The sequence below is a fragment of the Anabrus simplex genome, chromosome 6 (assembly GCF_040414725.1).
Source record: "Anabrus simplex isolate iqAnaSimp1 chromosome 6, ASM4041472v1, whole genome shotgun sequence".
NCBI lineage: Eukaryota > Metazoa > Arthropoda > Insecta > Orthoptera > Tettigoniidae > Anabrus > Anabrus simplex.
Window position 1 is genome coordinate 345,946,500 of NC_090270.1, and position 26,376 is coordinate 345,972,875.

Below are 26,376 nucleotides of genomic sequence, written 5' to 3' on the forward strand. Positions count from 1 at the left end.
AATATTTCTTATTAGAGGTGTAATCGACGAATGCTACATAACTAAGGTTATATAGTATTAATTTTCCTATTATTCATGTCTTATACATTGTTACCGTACTGGTTTGATCACAAAGATATTCATGAATTTGAATTTTTGTTACTAAGTCCATATCAGCGCCGAGTAACGAGAAAATGGGTAAACAGTATTTAATGAAAATCGGTATGTAAAGTCGGAGAATAAGAAACTACAGTTTATGGTATAAAATATTTTACAAATCACAGAGTCGAAAGAAAACTAAATGTGAAGGCCTACAATATAGAAAGCTCATAACATTGATCAACAATAACATTACATTTACCATTGTTTGTCGTGATGTGTTTTGTGTCTTCTGTTGCCCCTCATCTCCGGTAGACAGGATTACTGCTGCGTACTGAGTATTTTTTATTTGATTTACGTTGCACGAACATAATTAGGTTTTGTGGCGACGCTGGGATAGGAAAGGGCTAGGAGTGCCTTAGGCCTTAATTAAGGTACAGGCCCAGCATTTGACTGGTGTGAAAGTGGGAAACCACGGAATACCATCTTCAGCGCTGCCGACAATTGGTTCGAATCCACTATCTCTCGGATGCAAGCTCACAGCTGCGCACCGCTAACCCCACGGTCAACTCGCCCAGTCGTACAGAGTGTAACAGCCTGTCTGAATATTGATGGGAAGTAGCTGAGGAGTTAGATAACTTTCTTCTTTAGCATGCCATTCCCCTGATTTATAAATTTTCTGATATTACTGGTACGTAACACACTGGATCATAGCATTCGGGCTATTCAATCCCTACTCTGAGGCACTGATTGGAATGAACAGTGTGCATATTTAGCGGAATACTGGCAGATGAGTGTTCATGGCAATATGCGGCCAGGTCATCCCAGCTCTGGAATTTTGGACTATTAGATTGGCACCGCAATCTAACCGCAGCACTGTTCGTTAAAAGTGATAAAACCGGGCGAGTTGGCCGTGCGCGTAGAGGCGCGCGGCTGTGAGCTTGCATCTGGGAGATAGTAGGTTCGAATCCCACTATCGGCAGCCCTGAAAATGGTTTTCCGTGGTTTCCCATTTTCACACCAGGCAAATGCTGGGGCTGTACCTTAATTAAGGCCACGGCCGCTTCCTTCCAACTCCTAGGCCTTTCCTGTCCCATCGTCGCCATAAGACCTATCTGTGTCGGTGCGACGTAAAGCCCCTAGCAAAAAAAAAAAAAAGTGATAAAACGCGCGGCTTTCCATTTGATCGAGTATTGTATATGATAGCATTGCTTTTAATTGCTACATTCATACTTACGTTTTTGTAATGACCTATGTTGATTTCAGGTTAGGAAAACCACAAAGTCAGTCTTTCTGAGAATCCCGTAGCGAAGCACGGGTACATCAGCTAGTATATAAATAAATAACGTTACTCAAAAGCTTCATAAAATACTTTAAATAAATTAATAAAATATTTAATGGAAATGTCCGTGGTATGGGCGCCAGAGTTCACCAGAATGGATCCCTCGAATTTTGATAGAGCATGATAAACTTTATATCCCAGGGCGTGTACATAATGCTGCGTACTGGTACATCTGCTGCAGGGCTTACGTAACCTCCTGAAAATGACTAAATAGGTAGGAACTGCACCTAGGTTCGTCAATAACTCCACTGATTCTAAAATAGCTAACTATATTCTGAACAAAATCCGTGCATGAGCACCTCATCAACGCACAAAATTATACATATAATGCACACACAAAACATTGCTGGAAGACTCCATATTTACAACAACAACAATAATGAAAACCGTGGGAAAACGAAAGCGAGAACTAAGCTACCATTTGTGGATAGTCCGATGAACAATGTACATACATGTAGATAAATACCCTTCACTGTCTTTGTATCAATACTACTTGCCAATTCTCATAATCAGCACTTCTAACATCACACAGATACTGTACCTCGTAATACTGTGTTCACAGACTTTAACACTTGTTGTAAAGATATATACATTTTAGTAACACACGCTTATCGATCCTGAACATAAATTATGGAAAGTCTGAGATAGCTTTCACCAACATATAATGCCAGGCTGCCACAAGTGCTACAATACTTAATGCGCAAGCACTCCACAATCAGCCACTTTCCACGAACATAACAAGACTACGCTCCACGAACGTTTGAAGTCCAGTCCATTGCAGCCGTGTCACTCCAGTACCGTGTATCAGCACCACTTCCATCCCGTACAGTGTGTCAGTTGTGGTTCTCTTCCATAGTGATTCTCTTAACAAGACCATGCCCTGAACTTCCCCTTGGTGCCAGGACATAAACAAACACTCGGGTTTATTACATGAGTCATCGAACTTCCCTAGTACAACAACAAGCTCATCTCATCAGGCTGGGATATATACAAGACTCATAGAACTTCCCGACGACAACAACAAATACATCTTGTAAGACACTGGGGTAGCCAGATGACTCATCCAAATTACCAAAGTTATTAAAGCAATCTTTTCCCCTCGTGCAAAACAAATTACTCATACCTACATATGTGGAGATCTCCCAGCTTATAAATATAAATGACAAAACATACAAATGAAACACTGATATAATAATAATAATAATAATAATAATAATAATAATAATAATAATAATAATAATAATAATAATAAAAAATCGAATACTGGCAATAATATCTCTAACTTATACATACAGTGAGAGGGTGTGATATATGTACTATCACAATATATAAATGATATGAGTAAAGGAGTGGAATCAGAGGTAGGGCTTTTTGCGGATGATGTTATTCTGTACAGAGTAATAAATAATTTACAAGATTGTGAGCAACTGCAACGTGACCTCGAAAATGTTGTGAGACTGACAGGAGGCAATGGTATGTTGATAAACGGGGTTAAAAGTCAGGTTGTTGAGTTTCACAAATAGGAAAAGTCCTCTCAGTTTTAATTACTGCGTTGATGGCATGAAAGTTCCTTTTGTGGATCATTGTAAGTATCTAGGTGTTAATATAAGGAAAGATCTTCATTGGGGTAATCACATAAATGGGGTTGTAAATAAAGGGTTCAGATCTCTGCACATGGTTATGAGGGTGTTTAGGGGTTGTAGTAAGGATGTAAAGGAGAGGGCATATAAGTCTCTGGTAAGACCCCAACTAGAGTATGGTTCCAGTGTATGGGACCCTTACCAGGATTACTTGATTCAAGAACTGGAAAAAATCCAAAGAAAAGCAGCTCGATTAGTTCTGGGTGATTTCCGACAAAAGAGTAGTGTTACAAAAATGTTGCAAAGTTTGAGCTGGGTAGAATTGAGAGAAAGAAGGAGAGCTGCTCGACTTAGTGGTATGTCACAGAGACTTACAGTAATTGAAAATTTTCCATCCTGTTGATAATTTTTTTTTTTAGTTTTAGCAAATTAATTAATTGTAAACAGTTCATGTTTCGTTCTCACTTGAGAACATCTTCAGCTGTTTTTATGCTTAGGTGAATCGCTAAGTTTCTGAGTACATTATTTTCAGGTACATTGTTTCTCTTAAACACTATTTGAATACAAATCAAATTAAAATGATGTTAAAACAATGTGGGGGTTAATGGGTTGATGAAATGAGACAGGATGAATACATAGATAGCCTACTTAAAAAACTATATCAATTCATTGGAATAGTTGTTAAAAGTTTCAACTCTGTTGTACTAAAATTATCTGTTTGTCTTCCAGTTAAAAGGTTTTTAAAAAATGAAAACTATAAGATCGCATATTCAACCAGTAACAATACAAAGCAAAAATTCTTTAATGACAATAGTGTTAATTCCCTAGGAAAAAAACAAACATTCAGAATCAGGAGTTTATAAATTGAAGTGTCATCAATGTGAAAATATTATGCCGGGCAAACAGGTCGCAGTTTTACTGTAAGATACTTAGAGCATGTCAGTGCTGAAAGGCATAAAAAAATTTCCGCGATGGGCCAACACATAAGTACAACCGGACATCAGTTCACAACTATAGAGCAGGATTTAACTATATTACGTAAAATAAACAAAGGAGCTCTTCTAAATACATTAGAAAATCTATATATTTATTTAGAACCGAAAAGTAATCAGGACAATAACCTGAATGATACAATTGACAATAGGAACCCTATATTTGATGGGATATTATCAAGTCTTGAAACTTTAGGCAAAAGAAACAACACAGACAGTAAAAAAATTAATAAGAACGAGCCTCCGCCATTTTGTACATTCACTCTCCCCACCCCTTCTAAAGCCGAAGCCGTGACAGTAAGCGACACGCCTCCTACCCTTTCCGCAGCCTTGCCTCCCCAGAAGGAGGAGCAAACAACGGAACACACACACCATTATTATACAAGACGCAAACCAGCTTCATACGTAGCCCCTCCAGGGTCACAGTAGAAATGGAGTTTAAGAACAGTAAGGTATGGAACCATTTTGTACATTAAGTTATTATGTAAAGACACATTTTTTCATTATAAAAACAAATCCCTATTTTCCTTATTTCATTTCAGAAATTGAGACGAAGCTCTTTTCTCAAAAACTGAACGGCAATCAGCTTCATAGTTCCGCATTAGACTCAATTTATGCCACATAATGCAAGCTCAAAATAAATAACAGCTCATCTGGAAGGAGTGAAAGAAATGAACAGTCAACAATAATTAGAACAATGTCAAGAAGTCAATCATTTAAAAAAAAAGCCTTTTAACTGGAAGACAAACAGATATTTTTAGTGCAACAGAGTTGAAACTTTTAACAACTAATTCAATGAATAGATATAGTATTTTAAGTAGGCTATCTATGTATTCATCCTGTCTCATTTTATCAACCCATTAACCCCCACATTGTTTTAACATCATTTTAATTTGATTTGTATTCAAATAGTTTTTAAGAGAAATAATGTACCTGAAAAATAATTTACTCAGAAACTTAGCGATTCACCTAAGCTTAAAAACAGCTGAAGATGTTTTCAAGTGAGAACGAAACATGTACTGTTTATAATTAATTAATTAATTTGCTAAAAAACAAATAAAAAGTATCCAAAAGGTGGAAAATTTTCAATTACTCTAAGTCTCTGTGATTAGAATTTGATACGGAAAATGAAGCTGATTACTTGCAAACAATAAGTGGTTTGTTCCGAGCTGTCAGCGGAGAGATGGCGTGGAATGACATTAGTAGACGAATAAGTTTGAGTGGCGTTTATAACAGTAGAAAAGATCACAATATGAAGATAAAGTTGGAATACAAGAGGACAAACTGGGGCAAATATTCATTTATAGGAAGGGGAGTTAGGGATTGGAATAACTTACCAAGGGAGATGTTCAATAAATTTCCAATTTCTTTGAAATCATTTAGGAAAAGGCTAGGAAAACAACAGATAGGGAATCTGCCACCTGGGTGACTGCCCTAAATGCAGATCAGTATTGATTGATTGATTGATTGATTGGAATTCATGGCTTGAGAGTTTGTAAGGTCCTTGGCAGCGGAAAGATGGCTTCAACTAATGCCATATGCAAAGTAGAATACGCTGATGTTTTCACAATGACGCACACAAAATGCTGTCAACGTGCATACATGGATTTATTCACAATTATTTACAAATTAAATACGCATAACCTAAATCACTGCTGTCACAACAAACCACCATTCTTAGTGCATGGAGACTGCAACCACTGCATGTCAACTACCAACTTTACTAAACCAATTCACATTCTTCAAACACTTGTTAGTACGATGCACGTCTGATCAGAACAACTCCTGTTAAACCATGACTCTTACTAAACAGTAATTCCCTACAGTCAAGACCACCTCCTTATATATGTGCCTGGCCAGGCTTCTAGAAAGATATGTTACAAAATAGCTTCTCGTAAATTCTAGAGTGCTTAATACATTGATATAATGTACAGAATATTCTACCATCATCTAGTGTCAACGATACGTCATTCTGGATGTTACAGTGTGTTTCACAATACTGTAGTGTATTACACATCATATATACAGGTAATACAGGTTCTTACATTAACTGAACATGTTTCATGGCATAACCTCACAAAGAATGCGATCATCCAAGTATGTAAATAATAATAGTAATACTAAAGGGATGTAAACACTTCATAGCCATACATTACAAGTCATAATAATAATAATAATAATAATAATAATAATAATAATAATAATAATAATAATAATAATAATAATAAGAAGAAGAAGAAGAAGAAGAAGAAGAAGAAGAAGAATTCGAGGTTGATACTTGCATTATTTAGCCATGGGTGAGAGAATATTGTTTTCAAGTTATATCAGTTTATCACACTTGCATCAACGCCTCCAGCAAGGTGTGAAATACAGGTGCTCGTAGAAATTCAAAGTGACCAGCATAATGCTGAAAGGAGTAAATAGTGGTCCGTAGAGAAGTTCGGCAGCGAGTGATAAACAGACAAGACGTCTTGAGTGGAGAAGAATGCCCCTTATATTCAAAAGGGCGAGGTGAAAAAAAATATACAGATGAAGGACACTAGACTAGAATTAACAAACAGAAATAAAACAAATAAAGTTCAAAAATTCAAACATAAGCCTTAAAGGAATGTCTGTATAAAATTTTCAATAAATAACTAAGGAAAGATCTTAAATAATATAGCCAATCAGAAAGAAAAAAAGAAAAAAAATGCAGAGGATTATGTTATGTCATCAAGAACCAATGACAAACCAAGATGCCGTTGGTGAAGTAGATGGCATGGAGAGACACCTCTAATCAGAAACATTTAGAAAACAATGTTGGATTCCTGCTTGACAGGCAGCAGGTGACACAGTGGAATGTGAACCGGCAGATGGAGCAGTGATGTCAAGGGCAACTTGTAAACAGACGATTAAAGAGAATTCAACTAGAAACACGCAAGAAATACTTTAAATTTACATGAGTAGATGACATAAAGTACATATCAATAAACCATAATAAAGAAGGTATAGGAAAGCTAATTAGAAATACTAAAATGCCAGGATCTTTGCATAGACACGAACAATGTTCAAAGGCGATCTGATGCGGCATAAAAATCTCTGCGTAAAGACATTGACTGCGCTGTATGGGGGTGGTTATTTACCTGGTATGGTATTTAGTTTTAATAATTAAATTTGATTTCAGTTTAACTTTGTAACAAAGTGTTTAATAGATATTTTGTGATTTCTGAAGCCATCTTTTTTCAGTTTTGACTCAGTTAATTTTTAACTGTTAGGTTCTTCAGAATGCAGAAACTAATTTATAAACTATCTGAAAAAAGAAAACACATGGTAACAGAAGAATTATACTTGATAAAGAAACAGCTTAATTAAAGTAGAACGACATGTTTATTCTTGAAAGAACATCATCACATTCTATTAAATCACACTCAAATATGAAGAAATGTATGAACTAACTTCTCTCCACTCTGTGCTAGAGATTTTAAGGATTTAAACTGAAATAAATGTAAATATTTATACGTTCCTAAATATTTGAGTGTGATTTGATACAATCTGAGCCGTGCAGTTTAGAACTGGCTATGGTAAATCTTGTGGTGGCAGCTTTTACTTGTCTAAATAAAATACAATATATCCACAAAATATGAAAAAAATCTACATAAAGCTAAAACATTGAAGATTGTCCTGTTGACATGAATTGCATAAATGTTTTGACAAGAAAATGTACAGTCTGTTCAAAAAGTGTAGGCTAATTCTTGAATATGAAATAACAATAACACTTTTGATCATATGTGCACAAAACTGAAACATATCACAAACAAACTGAGATATACAGATTGTTAATAATGTATCTGTAATACACTGGCAAAAGCTTCATCTCTTTGAGAGGTATATTTTTCAAAACATTAGAGGAAATTTGGCATCCCTTGATCAGGAGGTGTGACCTTAGATCACGTTGTTATGATAGGTTGTGGTATATCAGGCTTGTCATCACTATCACTTGATATTTGATGCGAAGTAATAGCGTATACATTCCGAATCCAACTTGGAATCTGTTGGTTCGTTCTCATTATCCTCAAAGTCGGATCCATCAATTTCATCTTCCAACAAATTTTGCCATACTTCTTCACTAATTTTCCATAATGAAGATGCCATATTTAGACATACACTGTACAAAAAATGTATATAATCAATCAAATAACAAGATATATACAGAAGTAAGAAACTCGCACTGAACGGAAATCTACAAAATAAAATGATATAGAATAACAAAGCAAAGCCCGTGAAGGGTTTGTTTACAAACACTACAGCAACGGTGCTCATACAGATGGTCGGAAAACTGCACTCATTTATTTCCTTGAAATTGCGTCCAAGGAGGATGTATTGATATTTAAAAATTTCAATTTTCATTTTAATTATAGCAAGGAAACTGAACTCACGGCTGCTGTGGACATTGAGAAGGAAAAAAGGTAGACTGTCCTGACATCTGTTGAAGAATTGATGAAATTACATAATGAAATACGAACATGTCGAATATTCGACAGTGCCACTGTAACAGGGACCAAACTGTTGAATATTTGACAGATGCCAGTTCTAGGATTAATTATTGTTGCCATTGATGCTTTCATTGACAAGGTCTTCCGCAAACACAATATAAAAATGGAGTTTGGCATTGTCACTAAAATTGCTCACAGTCTGGGTAAAACCAAGGACAAATTGTCCCCACTGTTACATCCTGGGGTATACGAAATTCCCTGTACTTGCAGCAAGGAATACATTGGCCAAACATGCTGGTCCATTGGTACTCATATCAAGGAACATGAACGAAATATTCATCTCAACCAGCCAGACAAATCAGCAATAGCTGAGCACGCTCTATTGTTGGGTCATGATGTCGTGTTCCAAGATGCTCGAGCTCTTACCCACACTAGACACCACAGGTCCAGGATTATACGGGAAGCTGTGGAAATATGTAGAAATCCTAACAATTTCAACAGGGACACTGGCTATCAATTAACTAATACGTGGTTGCCAGCCATTAAGGATTTACATGGTAGTTCACCCCGTCAATTCGCGATTGTTATTTTGTTTCGGTGTTTTTCAAATTCGTACGTTCTTCATCGCCAGATGTTTCTTTCCAGTCTTGTATCTATGTCATACTTTCACATGTATGTACTCCTGTTGTTATGCGACTCCCTCTCAGACTGATTCTGATGGTTCTGTTAGCTTCTGCTTCGAACGCTAGCACTGTATCGTGTCCGGTGAGCCATCTGGTGACGAATGAATTTACCACTTCCACTTCTGTTATAACGTCTAAATTCAAACCTCCTTGAGAAGCCTTTCTCATGAACAGCTGAGACTTTCTTCTGATGACACAGAGCAAAGTTCTCTGCAAAACGTAAAGAATTTCACCTTATTTTCTTGACACGGCATAAGACCAAAAGCCTATATCATGTCTTAATTATTGTTGCTTCTTGTTCAGGTATAATACTTTCACTGTATGTTTTCTTTTTGAGGCAGTTTGTAAATGTATTTATCAAAATTAGTTTCAGCACACTGGAGAGCCTAACAGTTATAAATTCTTTGATAGATATTCATTATTCTTTTCATTTCCAGATTTGGAAAACGTCACATGGATGGCAAGTCTTTCTTTGGTGGAACCTTACATGTGTGTTATGCTCCTGAAATGGAATCAGTTGAGGAGACCAGAGCAAAGCTCATTCAACGCCGTAAAGATGTTGCAAAACGAATCAGGGGACAAAACACAGAAGAGCCGAAAACCTCCGTTGCATCCAAGCAGTACCATCGGCAGAAAAAGCACCCCGCATTGCCCATCACTGCTGAGCGGTTGGCTGTGGAAAGTGCAAATGCCGAGTGTATTTGGAAGGGCATTCCTCGTGAAATTGACCCGAGGGTCATTTCGCCAGCTGCCGAAATGTTACAGGTTGCTATCTCCTTAGAGCATGCTTTCTTTTAGCTCTTTGATCTTCTTCTTCTTCTTCTTCTTCTTCTTCTTCTTCTTCTTCTTCTTCTTCTTCTTCTTCTTCTTCTTCTTCTTCTTCTTCTTCTTCTTCTTCTTCTTCTTCTTCTTCTTCTTCTTCTTCTTCTTCTTCTTCTTCTATTGTTGTTGTTGAAGTGGAAGCATCAGTTTTAACTTAGTTAATATATAATCCTTTAAAAGTTTTCCATTCTCTTGAAACGAATGCAAGATTGCAAAATACTGGAGAAAAAGAAAAAATGAATTAATATAAATTATTTACTGCTCGTTGTTATTGCACCATTGCATGCCAACTCAACTGATGTTTTTGCAAGATCATTAAGAACTATAAATAATAAATCCCCTATTTATATTCAAGAACTGTGAAATTTTACGTAAGTAAACGGAAATTTAACATCTGGTCATGTGACTATGTAAGGACAACACTTTGGTCATTCCAGTTTTAGTGAGAGTTAATGAATAGACTGCTGCTGCCATTCTCTGTGTGGTAATCACTCCATCATATAATTTGAGCAAATGGGTCACTTAAGACCCTGCAGAATCAACATTTGTTGAGCTATCTTCTGTACCCAGTAGTTCTTCATTTTCATCAATTGTTGTAATTTCTGTTCCTCCGACCAAGTATGTTGTATTGGTTTCTTTTCATCTTCCTCAAATCATTATATTTTTTAATTCAAGTTTATAACACTACAAGTATGTAGATTGGGAATGGTACATGTATGTATGAAAGAGGTGTCAACTGCTACCAACAAATTGTAATGACCATCTGCATATTTTTTAGCTTTGGTGTCTGTTTATCACTTTGTTTGTCTGTTTGTTTGTCTGAGTTCTTATAACTTGAAAACTACTGGATATGTTTCTACCAAACTTCATGTTTAGAACCCACCTGTACTTGGGTTTTAGGGCCAATATTGTTTCTAAATCCCTGAATTGACTGGGGGTTTATGTGAAACCAAAACCATGATTTTGCACTCCTACAAAATATACACAACCAAACTTAATGGAAATCTACCTACCTTAATGGAACTCAATTTTTAAAGCTTTTTTCTCATGTGCATCATTTTTGATACGAGGATTAATAAGGTAGATATCATTAACGGACCATTTTTCGGTACTAGTTCCACGGGACTCAGGAGCAGGTGTGAGTAAAGCTTATTTCTTATGCGTTGAAAACTACTGGAGATGTTTCAACCAAACTTCACATTTATCATCCACCTGTCCAAAGGTAGGTTTTTAGGTCCATACCATTTCAAATTCCCAGAATGGACTGGCAGTTTATAGGGAACCAAAACAGTGATTTTACTCTCCCATAATATATACAAGACCAACTTGACTGGAAATCCATTTTTAAAACTCTTTTCTCGTGTGCATTTTTTTGATAGGAGGATTAATAAGGGAGATATCATTAATGGATGGTTTTGCAGCCTAAGTCCAGCAGTCATGACCCGAAAAGTGTTGTATATGGAGCAGATTCCTTATCTACAGTATATAAATAAAATAGTAATGACCGTATGTCTGCACATTGACTATTTTGGCGAAATTTTCGTACAGTTATCCGTTTAAGGTGTAAAATGACCATCTGCATATTTGTTAGCTTTAGTGTCCTGAAAGTCCTCATTTTTACCCCGTCCTACCCCCCAACCTTCCCTCCCAAAGCAAGATTGCAGCACAATTTGCCAGACGAGCTAGAATATTGAAATTTTGCAATATTATTTGTCTTAGCACGCAACCGACGGAAAGCTTCCAAGATCTTTAAATATTCCACATTTTACTCCTGAAATATATCGAAATATTGAGGCAATTTTAATGTCTGTGCAGACCTTCATTTCAAGGTATTTCGTGGCTAAACGGTAAGTCGTATCACAAATGGCACAATCTCGATTCAATTTGGGATGATCTACAGCTTTGGTAGTATGACATTTTGTCGTATTCCTATTCCTTATACATTAGATTTTTCTCTGTTTCTCGATTGTTCGTACATTTTGCATTTGTACACTATAATTCATAGTTTGAATAACTTATATGATCATCTAATTCTACACAACCATTGGTCCACCCAGTATGCATATATGAACCACAGCTGTCACATAAGTATCCAAGAGTTATGTACTGTGAGAAAACCTCATCAAAATTTACCCTATTCAACTTTTCTGTCTCACTTTTACCCATAAATAGATGCGATAGGAGAAAATATCATAAGACCAGCCATTTAAACCGCGAAATGAGGTGTCTTTTAGTACAATTCATTTGTCGACATAACATATCGTTTAGCAGCAGTTATTCAGTAAATGAAGCTTTGCAAAATTGTAAACATGCATATACAGTTGAACCTGCTTTATACGTAACTCTGTTCTACGTAATTCGTATTTGTACGTAATTTCCTTTAGGTCCTGGCAAAATATAATTAAAAAGCGTGTTAAACCTTATTTATACGTAATCCGTTTATACATATTAAGTGCCAGTGATATATAACTGAGTTTTGCGTAATTGTGCTTTTTAAAAAGAAACTAGTGTATTTACGAAGTTTCCTCTTTGTCGGCGTACGCGGAAGTAGAGCGATCGGGTTTCGGTGCTGAGACAGAACACAGAGTTTCGCCGAGTGACATTGTTGACCCTTACTGGCAGCTTAACAAAGGCGAGTCTCCTTCGCTCCTCCTCTACCTTCGTTGTTTTTGACACGCCGCCAAAGATTAAGATACATTATAAGCAAAGTGGGCGGTTTCGGTGCGGAAACAAAAGAAAACACAGTAAATTTGTTTGAATATGAGAATTTCTTTCGTGGGAACACTGGAGAAGTAAAATGTCCACGATGCAGGTATCTGGTGTTTACTGTTGAACAGTAGTTTTGTCATTCAGTTGCTTTTGATTAGCCATGGAAAACAGAAAAAGGAAAAGTTATGCGAGAAGTGGACCCTAATCCACACAAAACAAAAACTGAAATCGCTTCAGACTTAGAGATTGCTTATACCACGCAATGTACAGTCAATCAGTAAAAGAAACGCTATTTTGGATGAGTTCTTAAAACTAGGTTCAAAACCAGCAAGGCGCAGCCGTCAGCAAGAAGGATGGTACGCAGATTTGTAGAAAGCACTTTACATATGGTTCCAGCAAAAGCGGGCCGCAGCTCTACCAATTAGTGGAGACATGCTGAAGGCAAAGGCGATAACTTAGATTTAGGTAAAATGATGAGTATTCAAGGCTCCATCAGGATGGTTGCAAGGATTTAAAGATCGTCATGGAATCACAGGGAGAACAATTTGCAGTGACTCAAATCTGCAGACGTCGTCACGGCGCAACACTGGAAAGAAGGGGTTCTGCCGGGTATCGTAAGAGATCAGCCTCCGAACATCTACAACTGTGATGAGACCGGCCTATTCTACAATCTCCTTCCTAATAAAACATTACCTGAAAAAGGTGACTCATGCCATGGAGGGTAGAAAAGTAAAATTCGTGTAACAGTTGGCTACTTCTCGCCACCAATGCAGATGGATCTGACAAACTTCCTCCACTTGTGATAGGAAAATCGGAGAATCCGAGGTGTTTTAAGGGTGCGAAAACAAAACCTAAGGAATATGAATCCAATGGAACAGTGCTTGAAAAAACTGGACATTAAAATGAAAAAGAAACATAAGAAGATCCTTCTTCTTATGGGTCCTTGTGCAGCATTTCCACCTCAAATTGTTCTAGAGAATGTCTGAATGGAATTTTTCCCTCCTAACTGTACCAGTGTTCTACAAACGCTTGATTTGGGCATCATTGCAAATTTCAAAGCGCATTATAGAAAAGTGCTGGCTCGACATTTAATAACACGGAGTGATGCAGGAAATGAACCTCTCTCTCCATTAATTTGCTACAAGCCATGGACTTTATTTCGGCTGCCTGGAAGCAGGTGTCATCCTCCACAATCAGCAACTGTTTCCGCAAAGCTGGTGTCGTACTAGAAGAGGCTGCCTGTAATGATGATTATGGGGATGAAGTGTTGTCTGGCAGTGAGCTAACGCTACTGGATGGTGTAGAATTCGATACTTTTGTGCATTTCGATGACAATCTGGCTGTATGTGGAGAACTACCGGATGAAGAGATTATTGCTGATGTATGCCAACAACGCGGCGATGATGGACCAGCTGCAAGCGATGGTGACATTGGAGATGGAGATAACAGCTTGAAACTTGACACCTGAACTGAGTGAAGTGTTAAGTACAATCAGAGTGTGTAGGCGTTACATCAGTGCGAAAAGTTGTAGTGAAGATGCTCTGAATTCATTATTAAGTATGCTAAGGGAGGTTTATACTCTTAATGCAAGAAAAGTGAAACAATCCAAACTATCTGATTTCTTTAAGGCTGGGCCAAGTTCAAAATAATATTTTCTGTCTTAATGTATTTAATATTTGCAAGGATTTACACATGTAGGTCTATTCCATTGGGGTTTCAGTAAATATGTGATGTATTGTGTAAGTCTGACTTCTAAGTAATTCTGAGTTACAAGTAGTTTTTTCTCTTCTCCTTGATATACGTATAAGTCAGGTTCAACTGTACTTCGTATATCGATCTATATATATATATATATATATATATTCATTGATTTGTAGCAATGTAGAAAGGGTGTGTCTGCCATTATAATTGATATTTTACCAATTGATAGTGACTCCCAGCTGGGGGACGTCTGCTATTATAACCATTACTCTCCACAACAACTTTGACTGGCGGTAGGAATGGGATCCTTTTTCAACCCCTGTGTAACTGGCATTAGTAAGGAGGGAATACCATTGTAATGAACAATTTCCTTCTCGATTTGACTAGCAGAAATCAAGACTGCATGCAATTTGTTCAAAGCTCCCCCCACCAATTGTGTTTGGGAGTAGGCAAGTGTGCCTGCCAATACAAACAAATTTACCCATCTAAAATAGTGGTCTGTTATTATAATGATAACAGCAGAACTCAATTTTTATTGGCAGTAGAGAAGATGCCTGCCATTATAAAAAAATCTCCTCAATTGTAATCTGTCTGGTAGTAGGAAAGGTGGCCTGCCATTGTAATGAAAACTTCTCTACTCAGTTGTGAATGGCAGTAGGCAAGTCAGCCTGCCGTTATCATTACAACTCCGCAACTCGCACTTTACATTGGAAACAACGTATGGGAACATCCCCCTCCTGTTTCTGAATAACGCTAAGAGACATGCAATTTATCCCGCTGTCGGCAGCCCTGAAGGTGGTTTTCCATGGTTTCCCATTTTCACACCAGGCAAATCCTGGGGCTGTACCTTAATTAAGGCAACGGCCACTTCCTTCCAACTCCTAGGCCTATCCCATCGTTGCCATAAGACCTATCTGTGTCGGTGTGACGTAAAGCCACTAGCAAAAAATAGAAAATAAAAAAGAAGAATACATGCAATTAAAAAAAAATCTTATTCACTCCGTACAATAATTTACTTCAATATCCATGTACAATGTAGAATACGATAGCGAAGCACGGGTACATTTGCTAGTGTGTATATATTCCTCGTGGCGATGCTTAGATAAGTGTTTTCTGCCTTTCTTTATTTTGAAGTTCATATCCTGGTAGAATCAATGAGAGTTGAAGGATCATGCTATGAGGTACTGCTTCAGGTAGTGTGCTCTGTATCATCTGCTACTTTGCGAGCTCCTAAACAGCATTAAAAAAGTACCGTATTTTATACGCAGGAGATACAACAAAAAAGTATACTAAAAACATTAATATGTCTCTCAGTAATAACATGAAATACCACCACCATCACCACGAGCAGCACTTTCTACCTTAGCTACCAAGGTTCGAACATCCTGTGGGTGGGGCGGTAGAATAACACCCATAGTATCCCCTGCCTGTCGTAAGAAGCGGCTAAAAGGGGCCCCAGGGGCTCTGAGCATTGGAACATGGATTGGCGACCATGGGGCCCTTCGCTGAGTCCTGGCATTGCTTCCACTTACTTGAGGTAGGCTCCTTACTTTCATCTATCCTATCCGACCTCCCTTAGCCAACTCTTTTTCTTTTCCGACCCCGACGCTATTAGGTTTCCGAGGGCTATGGAATCCTTCATTTTCACGCCCTTTGTGGCCCTTGTCTTTCTTTGGCCGATATCTTCATTTTTCTAAGTGTCGGATCCCTTCGGTTCTTTTCCTCTGATAGTGTTATATAGAGGAGGATGGTTGCCTAGTTGTACTTCCTCTTAAAATAGTAATCACCACTACCAAGGTTCGATTTCCTGTCAGTCCTGGGTTGGAATATTCACGTAAAAATCATGTGGCATTGCGAAGGGCATCTGGTCTTAAACCTGAGCGAGTGGCTGCATGGTTTAGGACACGTAGCTGTCAACTTGCAAACAGAGATACTGGGTTTGAACCCCACTGTTGGCAGCCGTGAAGATGGTTTTCTGTGGTTTCCCATTTTCACCTTAAGTAAGGCCATGGCCGCTTCCTTCCCACTCCTAGTCTTTCGTATTCCATCGTCGCCATAAGACCTATCTGTGTCAGTGCTGCATATAAAAGGTATCATTATCCAAGACCCAGAATAAGTCAGATGGCTGTAGCAACCCTATAAATAAGTAGAACAGAATGAATAAAGTACTAATAGTGTTATCAAACATCTAAAATGAAAACCTACAACCTGTTTTCCAGTCATTGACCGGGTCAGGGATGTAATGAATGAAGCATATGTAGGCTATTAGTACGATGGGGTCGCCACTCCCAAAGTGATTTTATTAATGACTGATAAATGCTATGAAATGATATTGAAAAGTGTTGCTGGAATGAAAGATGACAGGGAAAACCGGAGTGCCCGGAGAAAATCCTTTCCTGCCTCCGGTTTGTCCAGCACAAATCTCAAATGGAGTGACCAGGATTTGAACCACGGTATCCAGCGGTGAGAGGCCGACGCGCTGCCGTCTAAGCCACGGAGGCTCCAAAAACATCTAAAATATAAAGTAATATTATAAGAAAATACTACAATGTATCTACTTCTGCTGTTCATAACAGTTTAAAAGTTCAAATTTACAATGACAGCATTGTACTGTATGAATCATTTGCTGTGCTTTACAATTACTGATGCTACAGTTTTTATTCGTGGTGCTTTCTGATTTTTATTGCTGGCACAAGCTTAGTTGTAGGATTGGTGGTCAAGAGTATGCTTAGTTTTTACTTTGAGTTCAGTCTGACATGGATCAGTGGCTTAAAACAGGGAAATTAAGACAAACAGCTTCTACAACTGCCTCTCGACAAGCATCTAGTTCTAGACGTGGTGGAGATAAGAGCTCATCATTCTGAAAAGAGAGCTACTGATCCCTATTATTGAGAGGAAAACCAGAAAATATGATGAAAATGATTTAGTTGTGGGTTTTATGGAGGCTGATTATTGTCCTCAGTGTGTGATATGTGGCAAAGTGTTGCCTTAACAGTTCCATTGTATCTTCGAAATTGTGTCATCGTGTGTTGATTCCCATAGGGAACGTGAAATATTTGTCCTAAATGAGCTGGAAAATTTATAATGTCCAATAACGGACCGACTATATTGGTATAGTGTAATCATTTTGAAAATATCCATCCAGAGTTTCATTATAAGAAAATTGATTTCTTTCAAAGAAAACTTGGCAAGTTATTAAAAATTAAAAGTTGTATGGTTCAGGCATCACGTAAAAGACAACTGAAGCATATTTTATTGTGAGTTACCGAGTGGCATAACCTGGTGAGGCCCACACTATAGCTGATAAATTAAGGAAGTCTTCTGCTGTAGGTATTGTCATATGTGTACAGTATTAGATGAATAAGCTGCTAGGGAAGTATCCCACATGCTGCTTTTGAATGATACAGTTGCTCATCGAACAGGAGACTTAGCTGATGTAATAGTTCTTGTATTTTTCTGATACAAATTGAGAACTCAGTAGAAGATGATCTACTGTTGTGTCAGCCATTGCCAGCTGATATAGCGGGATCTGAAATTTTCAACATTCTTGTTGGCTATCTAAAAGAAAATGAAATGTCATGGGACAACTGTGTTATATTTGCACAGATGGTGTGGGTTCTGTGGTAGGGAAAACAGTATGTGCAGTGATGTACATTAAGGCGGTTGCAAGAAATTATGAAAGTGGACACTGTATTTTATATTATCAAGCCGTAGCTATGAAAAATATGCCACCATTACTGAATATTGTCTTTGATGAGGCACCAACTTCTTCAGGTTAAGGCTGCAAAGGGAAGCTCTTAAGAAATATCAGGCACCATCAGTTAAGAGGAAGGATAGCTGACTTGCTTTCAAAATACAAACCAGTTCAAAGTTTATGAAGAAATAACCTGTATGTAGTGATGTAAAATACCCAGGTATTTAGGGTAAATACCCAATTTGGGTAAATACCCAGGTATTTTAGATTTTTCATTTAAAATCCTGTGTTGTGGTAAGTTGAACCTTGGAAAAGGGTACCAGTATGCAAACTATTCTACCTTTGCTTTTTAGAAATGTAACAACATTAAATAGTTAATAAAATTAAATTTAATTAGAATTGGGACTTAAAAACAGAATTAGAATTGGAAATTAGATCAGGAGATAAAATTCAATAGTTATAACCTGAAAAACTCAGAATTGCACTAGGCCTTTTGCAGACATTGAGATAAAAGTTGGGGGAAATTTATTCAGAGCATTGGCCAAGAAGACAGTCCAATTCATATCGCTGATGTAAGCGAGCGTTGGCTCCGTAGTTCGATCCCCTCAAGCATGTTGACATATCGGGCTATGATATTCACAGACATGATCGGACGACTAGACAAGGTGGTGGGGTTTCTCTATATTGTAAATCAATGCTCAAGAGTAGAGTTGTTCACACGTCTACTCCTGCTGTAAAAACGGCCCCTGAATATATGTTTGTAGAGGTGCTTATCAATTCTGTAAAAGTACTTATAGGTGTAGTATATAGGCCTCCTGACCCAGTGCGAGACTTCTGTGACTTAGAAGACAGCTTACTGAGACTGCTATCATCATACGAGCACGTGATACCTTTTGGAGACTTTAACACAAATTCATTAACCCAGAACAACGACGCCTTATGACTACAAAATATTTTTAAATCCTGTGACATGACTATATTGCCCCTTAAACCCACCCGCCACGTCCATACTTCCACTATTTCTGCTGATACATTCATAGAGCTAGTAATAACAAATAACCCCCCAAAAATCCTTCATCACGGTCAAGTATCTGTTCCTGACATATCCAAACATGACCTCATATACTCAGCGTACTCTCTTCGTATGCCTAAGTACCGACCGAAGTATGTAACGTTTAGAGACTTTAAAACGATGAATTTAAAACAACTGAGACTAGATGCACAACTCTGCCCCTGGCATGACATAATAATGAAGAGCGACATTGATGAGAAAGTGGAAATATTTAATTCCCATTTACATGAATTGTACAACAAACACGCCCCAAAGCGTAATGTGAGAGTAACACGTCTACCCTGCCCTTGGCAGACTACTGATGTTAAGACTATGATGAAAGAATGAGACGCACTTCACCGACGCTATAAGCAGACTCAACTAGCTGACGTACATGAGCAGTACCGTGTTCTTCGAAACCAAATTAAGCTTGTAATTCGTAATAAGAAATTTGATTATTTCCAGAATTTAAACAAAAACATTAACACTGGTTCCACATGGCGACAACTTCGGTCACTGGGTATTGGCAAACCACTTGCGAAGTATACTGATCCTGAGGTGTCCCTTGATGAATTAAATACATATTTCTCCTTGCAATGCCTCACTCCTGACACGACGACAGTACAAAACACCACTGACAATATATTAAGGCAACAATCCCCAGTCCGTCCTTTATTTGAATTTGATACTGTTACAGAGCATGAAGTAAGAAGGGAAGTTATTTCAACTAAATCTCATGCAACAGGAGCTGATGAAATTCCCATTTCATTCGTGATTTACATAATCGACATAATATTGCCCATTATTACGCATTTACTTAATACCTGCCTTACTTCAGGCAATATCCCTATTAAATGGAAAGATGCACTCATTGTGCCTGTCCCAAAAAAGTCTCCTGCAAGTAATACATCTGACTACCAACCTGTCTGCATCCTCACAGCACTTTCTAAGGTTCTGGAGAAGGTAATGCTGCAGTCGCTTAAGTGCGGCCAGTATTCAGTAATTGGGAGATAGTGGGTTCGAGCCCCACTGTCGGCGGCCCTGAAGATGGTTTTCCGTGGTTTCCCATTTACACACCAGGAAAATGCCGGGGCTATAGCTTAATTAAGGCCACGGACGCTTCCTTCCAATTCCTAGGCCTTTCCTCTCCCATCTTCGCCGTAAGACATATCTGTGTCGGTGCGACGTAAAGCAAAATAGCAACAACAACAACATAAACAAATAGTTAAATACTTGGAAAAACATTCTGTACTTGATCCCTTACAGTCTGGTTTTAAGAAAGGGCACAGTACTGCAACAACACTGATCAAAATCACGGATGACATTAGACGGGCTATGGATGATCGAAAACTGACTATACTTATCCTTCTAGACTTCAGCAGTGCATTTGACACTGTAAATATAGACATATTGTTAGCTAAGTTACAAAAACTATACATGGCTCATTCTGCCATTCAGCTCTTGGGCTCATATCTCAAAAATAGACGACAGCGAGTTGTATCAAACATGAAGACTACAGAATGGAGGACTAAGTTACCTGGCATTCCCCAAGGGTCCATTCTTGGACCTCTTTTATTCTTAATCTATATTAATGACATTTCTTCTCATCTGAATGACTGCAGCTATCATCTTTATGCTGACGATTTTCAGATATACTCACACTTTAAAGTACCCAACGCTGACAAAGCAATCCACCATATGAACTTGACTTTAAATTCAATTAGCTTGTATCCTGGAGAGAAATGCCTATTAATTAATTTGAAGAAAACGCAGGCAATCATAATAGGACAATCTAGGCTTTTAAATATGCTAAACATCACACAACAGCCTAATCTCATGCTCTGTGGTGAAGCTGTACCTTTTCAGAAGCCTGTAAGAAACTTAGGCATTGTCATGAATGACACATTAAACTGGAATGACCATATAACAAATGTCTGCAGAAAGGTATATGCATCTCTTCACCCACTAAAAATGAAACAATCCATTCTTCCATACAGCATGAAAATAAAATTCAAACTCTCATTTTTCCAATAATTTATTACTGTGATGTCGTATTAACCGATGCAACTGCAGAACAAACTATGAAACTTCAAAGGGCAATGAACTCTTGCATACGATTTATATTTTCTTTGAACTTTAGGACACATATTTCCCCTTATTATGAGAAGCTATCCTGGCTGAATATTGATCAACTAAGAAATTTACATACTGCGACACTAATTTTTCGACTTCTGAACGAATCTACACCTGAATACCTGTCCTCACATTTTAACTTCCTCTCATCTATCCATTGACATAATACCAGATTGACTTCTACCCTTATGATACCGGTTAATCATTCGACTGTATACAGCCACTCTTTCCTAGTGTCTGGGGCAAGGCTACAGAACACACTCCCTGTCAGTATACGTAATAGGACTTCAATACTCTCATTTAAATGGTCTTGTCGAGATTTCCTCTTAAATACGTGATCAGCTTGTAGGAATGTTAGTGTGTATGAGTGCAAGTATGATTTAGAGCTATTGTTATGTGATGTAGATAGGCTAGATAATATTAATAATTAAAAACAACAATAATAATCTGTTATAATATTACTCCATTAATTAAGGTAGTTCCTAGAGACTGTTAATGTTATTTTTCCAAGTTATGTGACTATGTACTATATGTTGTGGTTAAGTGTAAGAGAGGGCCTTGAGCCCTAATTTCACCACATACAAAGGCATAAAATAAATAAATAAATAAGTAACTATCTGTCCAGCCCTTTCAGTTGTAAGTCGGTTTCTTTTCTTACAATGGATCCAGCTGAATGTGCTAAACGTTCTTTCAATAGCAGCAGATGTTACTGGAGCGCCTAAAATTCTCACAGCAACATCAGCTAGCACGCATGTTCCTTTGAAGCCCCTCCACCATAACATAGGCTAATTGCTTTCTCTTTTTCAGTATCTTTTAATTCTTCCCAAAGAAAGGCCCGCTGCCACAGCCTCTCTTTGTCTCTGTAGTCCGCAATATTTTGCCGAAGTTCAACTACTTTTGTTCCCATGCTACTGCCGACTTCACAGACAAACTCAATAGCATCAAGTAGTTCAACAGGTTTCAAATTTCACACGTTTCTTCAGTTTGGCTAGCACAGTTTTCTCTTCAGATTTTTGAAGAGGGGATGCTGGAATTTCTTGCTTGAGAGTGTTGTGTAGTTTGTGAAACTTTGTGAAAACATTGTGGATTATGGGGGTGTTGGTTTCAAAGGCAGTAATAAGTTCAATGATTGAATCAAAAATGTTCACCAACTTTTGAACTCAAACCCAAAACACTCCATCATCAAGTAGCTGCCTTTTCATTTCTGGTGTCATTTCAGCTTCCTCACTAACAGCAAGCTTTTGAAGCACAGATTGATTTGCTAGTAAACTTTGTAAACAAAACAAATTGCTTCCCCACCTAGTCTGCCCAGGAAGTTTCAAAGATATTCTGTGTTCAAACTTTTTGTCCAATTGAAGTCCGTCAAATGCGGTAATGCTTTCAGGATGTGGCTATTCTTGATACTTTTCATTATGCTAATGACAGTTGCCATGAAAGATTTCATGGTGTTACATTATCTTTGCATAAAAGATGCAAGAGGTGAGCAAGCAACCAAGTGGTGTGATTGACGGATATTTCTCCTTAACCAAGGCCAAAGCAGCTTGCATGTTTTTCCAATTACTACCAGAAACTTCTCAGAACCAATCTTTCAACTCAGCTAAGTAAGGTGCATTGTGTCTGTTTTCCTTTGTTGCTACAAATTCCACAAAAAGCAGTTCTGGTTTTGAGATGACAAAGTTTACTGTTGACTCTTTTCTGATATTACTCCAACCGTCACACTGTAAATGTAACTGTTTCGAGTCATTTAGCTGGCTTGCGCTTCATTTTGCATTCTGCATACTGAGCTTTGAGATATGAAGAAGTTAGACGATACCTGGATGGTGGTTTGTAAGATGGACAAAGTTTATTCAAGAATTCTAACCACAGTGGATGTTCAACCATAGATAATGGAGCTCCGCTTATGAAAACTGCTTTCGCCAAACTTTGGTTGAGGCTTTCCTTTAAAAAAAAAATTAGGCATGCCATATTGTTATTATAGCCTACAACAGAACAAGTGTTCTTGAGTAAACAATCCCTTTACAAGACTAGTTCTATTTACTTTCTGATATAAAAAGCGTTAGGTGTCCCAAACGTGTATCGACGTGTCCGAAAGTCTGATAAGGCAGTTATTGTCCGCAAGCCTTTATCGCTGAACTGTCCAGTGCTAAACCGCTACCATGTCGTGTAGCGCTCGCAGAAGCAACTGCCTCCACAGGCAGTTAGCATCATTTGCGACACTTAATTTTGCTGTTTTTGCTTATGTTTTCATTACAGAAATAAGTATGAAAGTATGAACAAATTGAAGGTGATACAATAATTGTAAACAATGACCCAAAGTTATTACTTAAGCAGATTGATTATGTTCAAGAAGATACTGCAGTTAAATGAGTACCAGTCACCAGACCTAATGTTTATACTGTAACTGAACTGCAGTATATAGTATAAACAAAAACATTTATTTTACTTACATTTAATTGACTGTCCATGTGGTTTCAAAAAGGTCAATAAGAGTCCTCCGCTGGCGCTTGATGATGGTTGAAGTCAACTAAAGATGGAATGGTCACTCCTTCCAGATAGGCTACTCACATTGCACGGAGATGTTAAATTAAAAATTTGGCTACTACTTGAACTCGGCCCTGGATTCGATTCTTGTGGTTCAAAAGACACATTTGCTTCCAATTTCTTTGCTGTTGAAGATATTCAGGTGTTTTCTTTGTGCTGGATTTATGAATGGAATGGCCTACTTTTGTATTTACAGTGTTTGGCTGAACAAGAATTTTCTTTACTTCTTCATGATATTTAAAGCATTTTCTGTTATGATTGGTCATTTTATTAACATTAGCATGTTTACATACAGTATTACAATACTTGCAGACAACACCGCCTTTGTTATTGTCTGTAAATAACTGCCAAGCTGGACCCTTTTTTTCCCCCCCATTTTTCTCACACTAATAGTTCACAAAAATGATGTTATCAAGTGTTTCGACATAAAACATCAACTTAAGCTAAAGATCTCTTCATACAAGTTGAGATAAAAGACTGAAATGAAAATCTGTTGCCACTATAAACTGACAACTCCACTACACTGAAAAAGTTAGGTTAAGTATAGTATGCGAACCTTTTCTTGAGCCCTAGTTCCCATTCAGCACTATGGAGCTCAGGGCTCAAGAAAAGGTTTGCGTACTATACAGTAGGCATCAAACAAAGAATAGAAAATGGGAGGGAAGTACAGTGTCAGTTTGAATTCTGGGTAGGATGAGCTGAGTAGTGTTGCCAACCCACATGCTTGCTGGCTTACATCTTCACCCATTATAGAGCCCACATACTGCAAAAACTTCCTAACATGTATTTATATGATTTAGAGTATGATTTAATTTTTTTAAAAAAAATATTTCAAATTGAATGAAAAATAACTTAAAGCACTTTTTCTAAGCATTTTTTTAAAAATGTCCTTTCTATTGAATATATTTTGTTACCTTTTGAGTTTTGGCATACACATATCATATGTAATTGTAGGTGGCCATGACTATATCATTACATGTATGAGAAGCTCTGTATTAGTACTTTTATAATTCTGTTTTTTCTGAATTGATATAGATTTGATGCTGTTGTTATGAAACTTAAAAGTCATCTTTGTAATATACACTTACTGGTGTCCTGAATTTTATAGTAGTTTTTTTGGAAAATATGAAAATTATGGTGCTGTGAAGGATTAGTGACAGTTGCTATGGTTATTATAAACAAGTCTTTTATATTCTTTGAAGATTGAAGTTCCCTCATACGGTGAATATTTTAAAATTATGATATTTTATACACTTTATATGTATTTTATCTATATCATGAAGAACTTGGCATATTAACCTATTTGTTATTGTTCTGTATATTATCTAAAATTAACTTTATGTGGAATGCATAACCTCTCCTGGCATTGAAAAGGACAGTGAAATGGACAAAGATTGGAAGAAGAAAAATACTTTTAGATGTGCTACATGGAATGTACAAGGTATCTCACACAAAGATGACCAGCTGGACGACATTCTCGCAAAAAAAGACATTTTAATTGCAGCCATTTCAGAAACAAAAAGAAAGCTTCAGGGATCAAAAGAGACAGTAAATTATTTACAGTTTTACAGTGGGGTTGACAGAGATACTAGAGCACAGGCGGGTGTACTGCTCATGGTACACAAAAGATTAAGATCAACAATTGATAACTACACTTTTTGGAATGAAAGGATTATCCAATTAAGACTAAAACTATTCAGGGGTTATCTTACAGTTATAGGGGTATACGCTCCAGTGGAGGGCAATTCAAACGAAAGTGATGGGTTCTATAATGATCTGCAAAAGATAGTCAATAAAATTAACAAACAAGATATGCTACTATTACTGGGAGACTTTAATGCCAGAGTTGGTAGGCCTAATGAGAAAATTCAGAATCACATCGGAATCCATGGAGAAACAACCCGTAATAACAATGGAACGAAATTAATAGATTTCACTGTCTTCAATCAGTTAATGATTATGAACACAATGTTCCCACACAAGGACACCCACAAGTATACGTGGTCTGCACGAAATCAGAAATCGATTATAGATTATATAATTTGTAATGGTAAATTGGCAGATTTAGTCTTGGATACAAGAGTCTATCGAGGCCCTGAATTGGAAACTGATCACTATCTATTAGTAGCACCTATTCGTCTGAGGCCTAGATGGTATAAAAGAAACACACTAACAACACAAGAAATTAAAACTTCTTACAAGGTTAACCTATTAAGAGACCCCAGTATAAAATGGCTGTACCAGAACAGACTTAATGAACTTACACAGATGACACCAGTTAGTGACAACGTGGAAATGGAGTGGTCTAATTTGTGTTCAATTTTAAAGCAGTCTGCTTTTGAGAGTTTGGGAGTTAAGAAAAAATGGCAGAGGAAAAAGGGTTTAAGAATCTGGGATGAAGAGATTGAAAAGGTTATTTCAGACAAAAGAAATGCTTATAAAAAATTTTTGTCAACTGGCAAATTAGAAGATAAAATAGAGTATCACCACAAGAGAGCAATAGCAAAAAGGGAAGTGCGGAAAAAGCACAGAAAGAGTTGGGAAAACTTTGTTTCACAACTGGAGACTGATATAACAA

General features: G+C 37.4%; 1 protein-coding gene across 3 annotated transcripts in view; it reads left to right on the forward strand.

Moving 5' to 3' along the window:
- The window catches only part of LOC136875809 (RNA-binding protein 48), a 110,084-nt gene that overhangs the window by 47,495 nt on the left and 36,213 nt on the right, over positions 1-26,376 (forward strand). For all 3 annotated transcript variants that reach the window (XM_067149417.2, XM_067149419.2, XM_067149418.2), the window contains exon 3: positions 9,585-9,912. In XM_067149417.2, the coding sequence (XP_067005518.2) occupies positions 9,585-9,912 (328 nt within the window). The remainder of the gene's footprint in view (positions 1-9,584; positions 9,913-26,376) is intronic.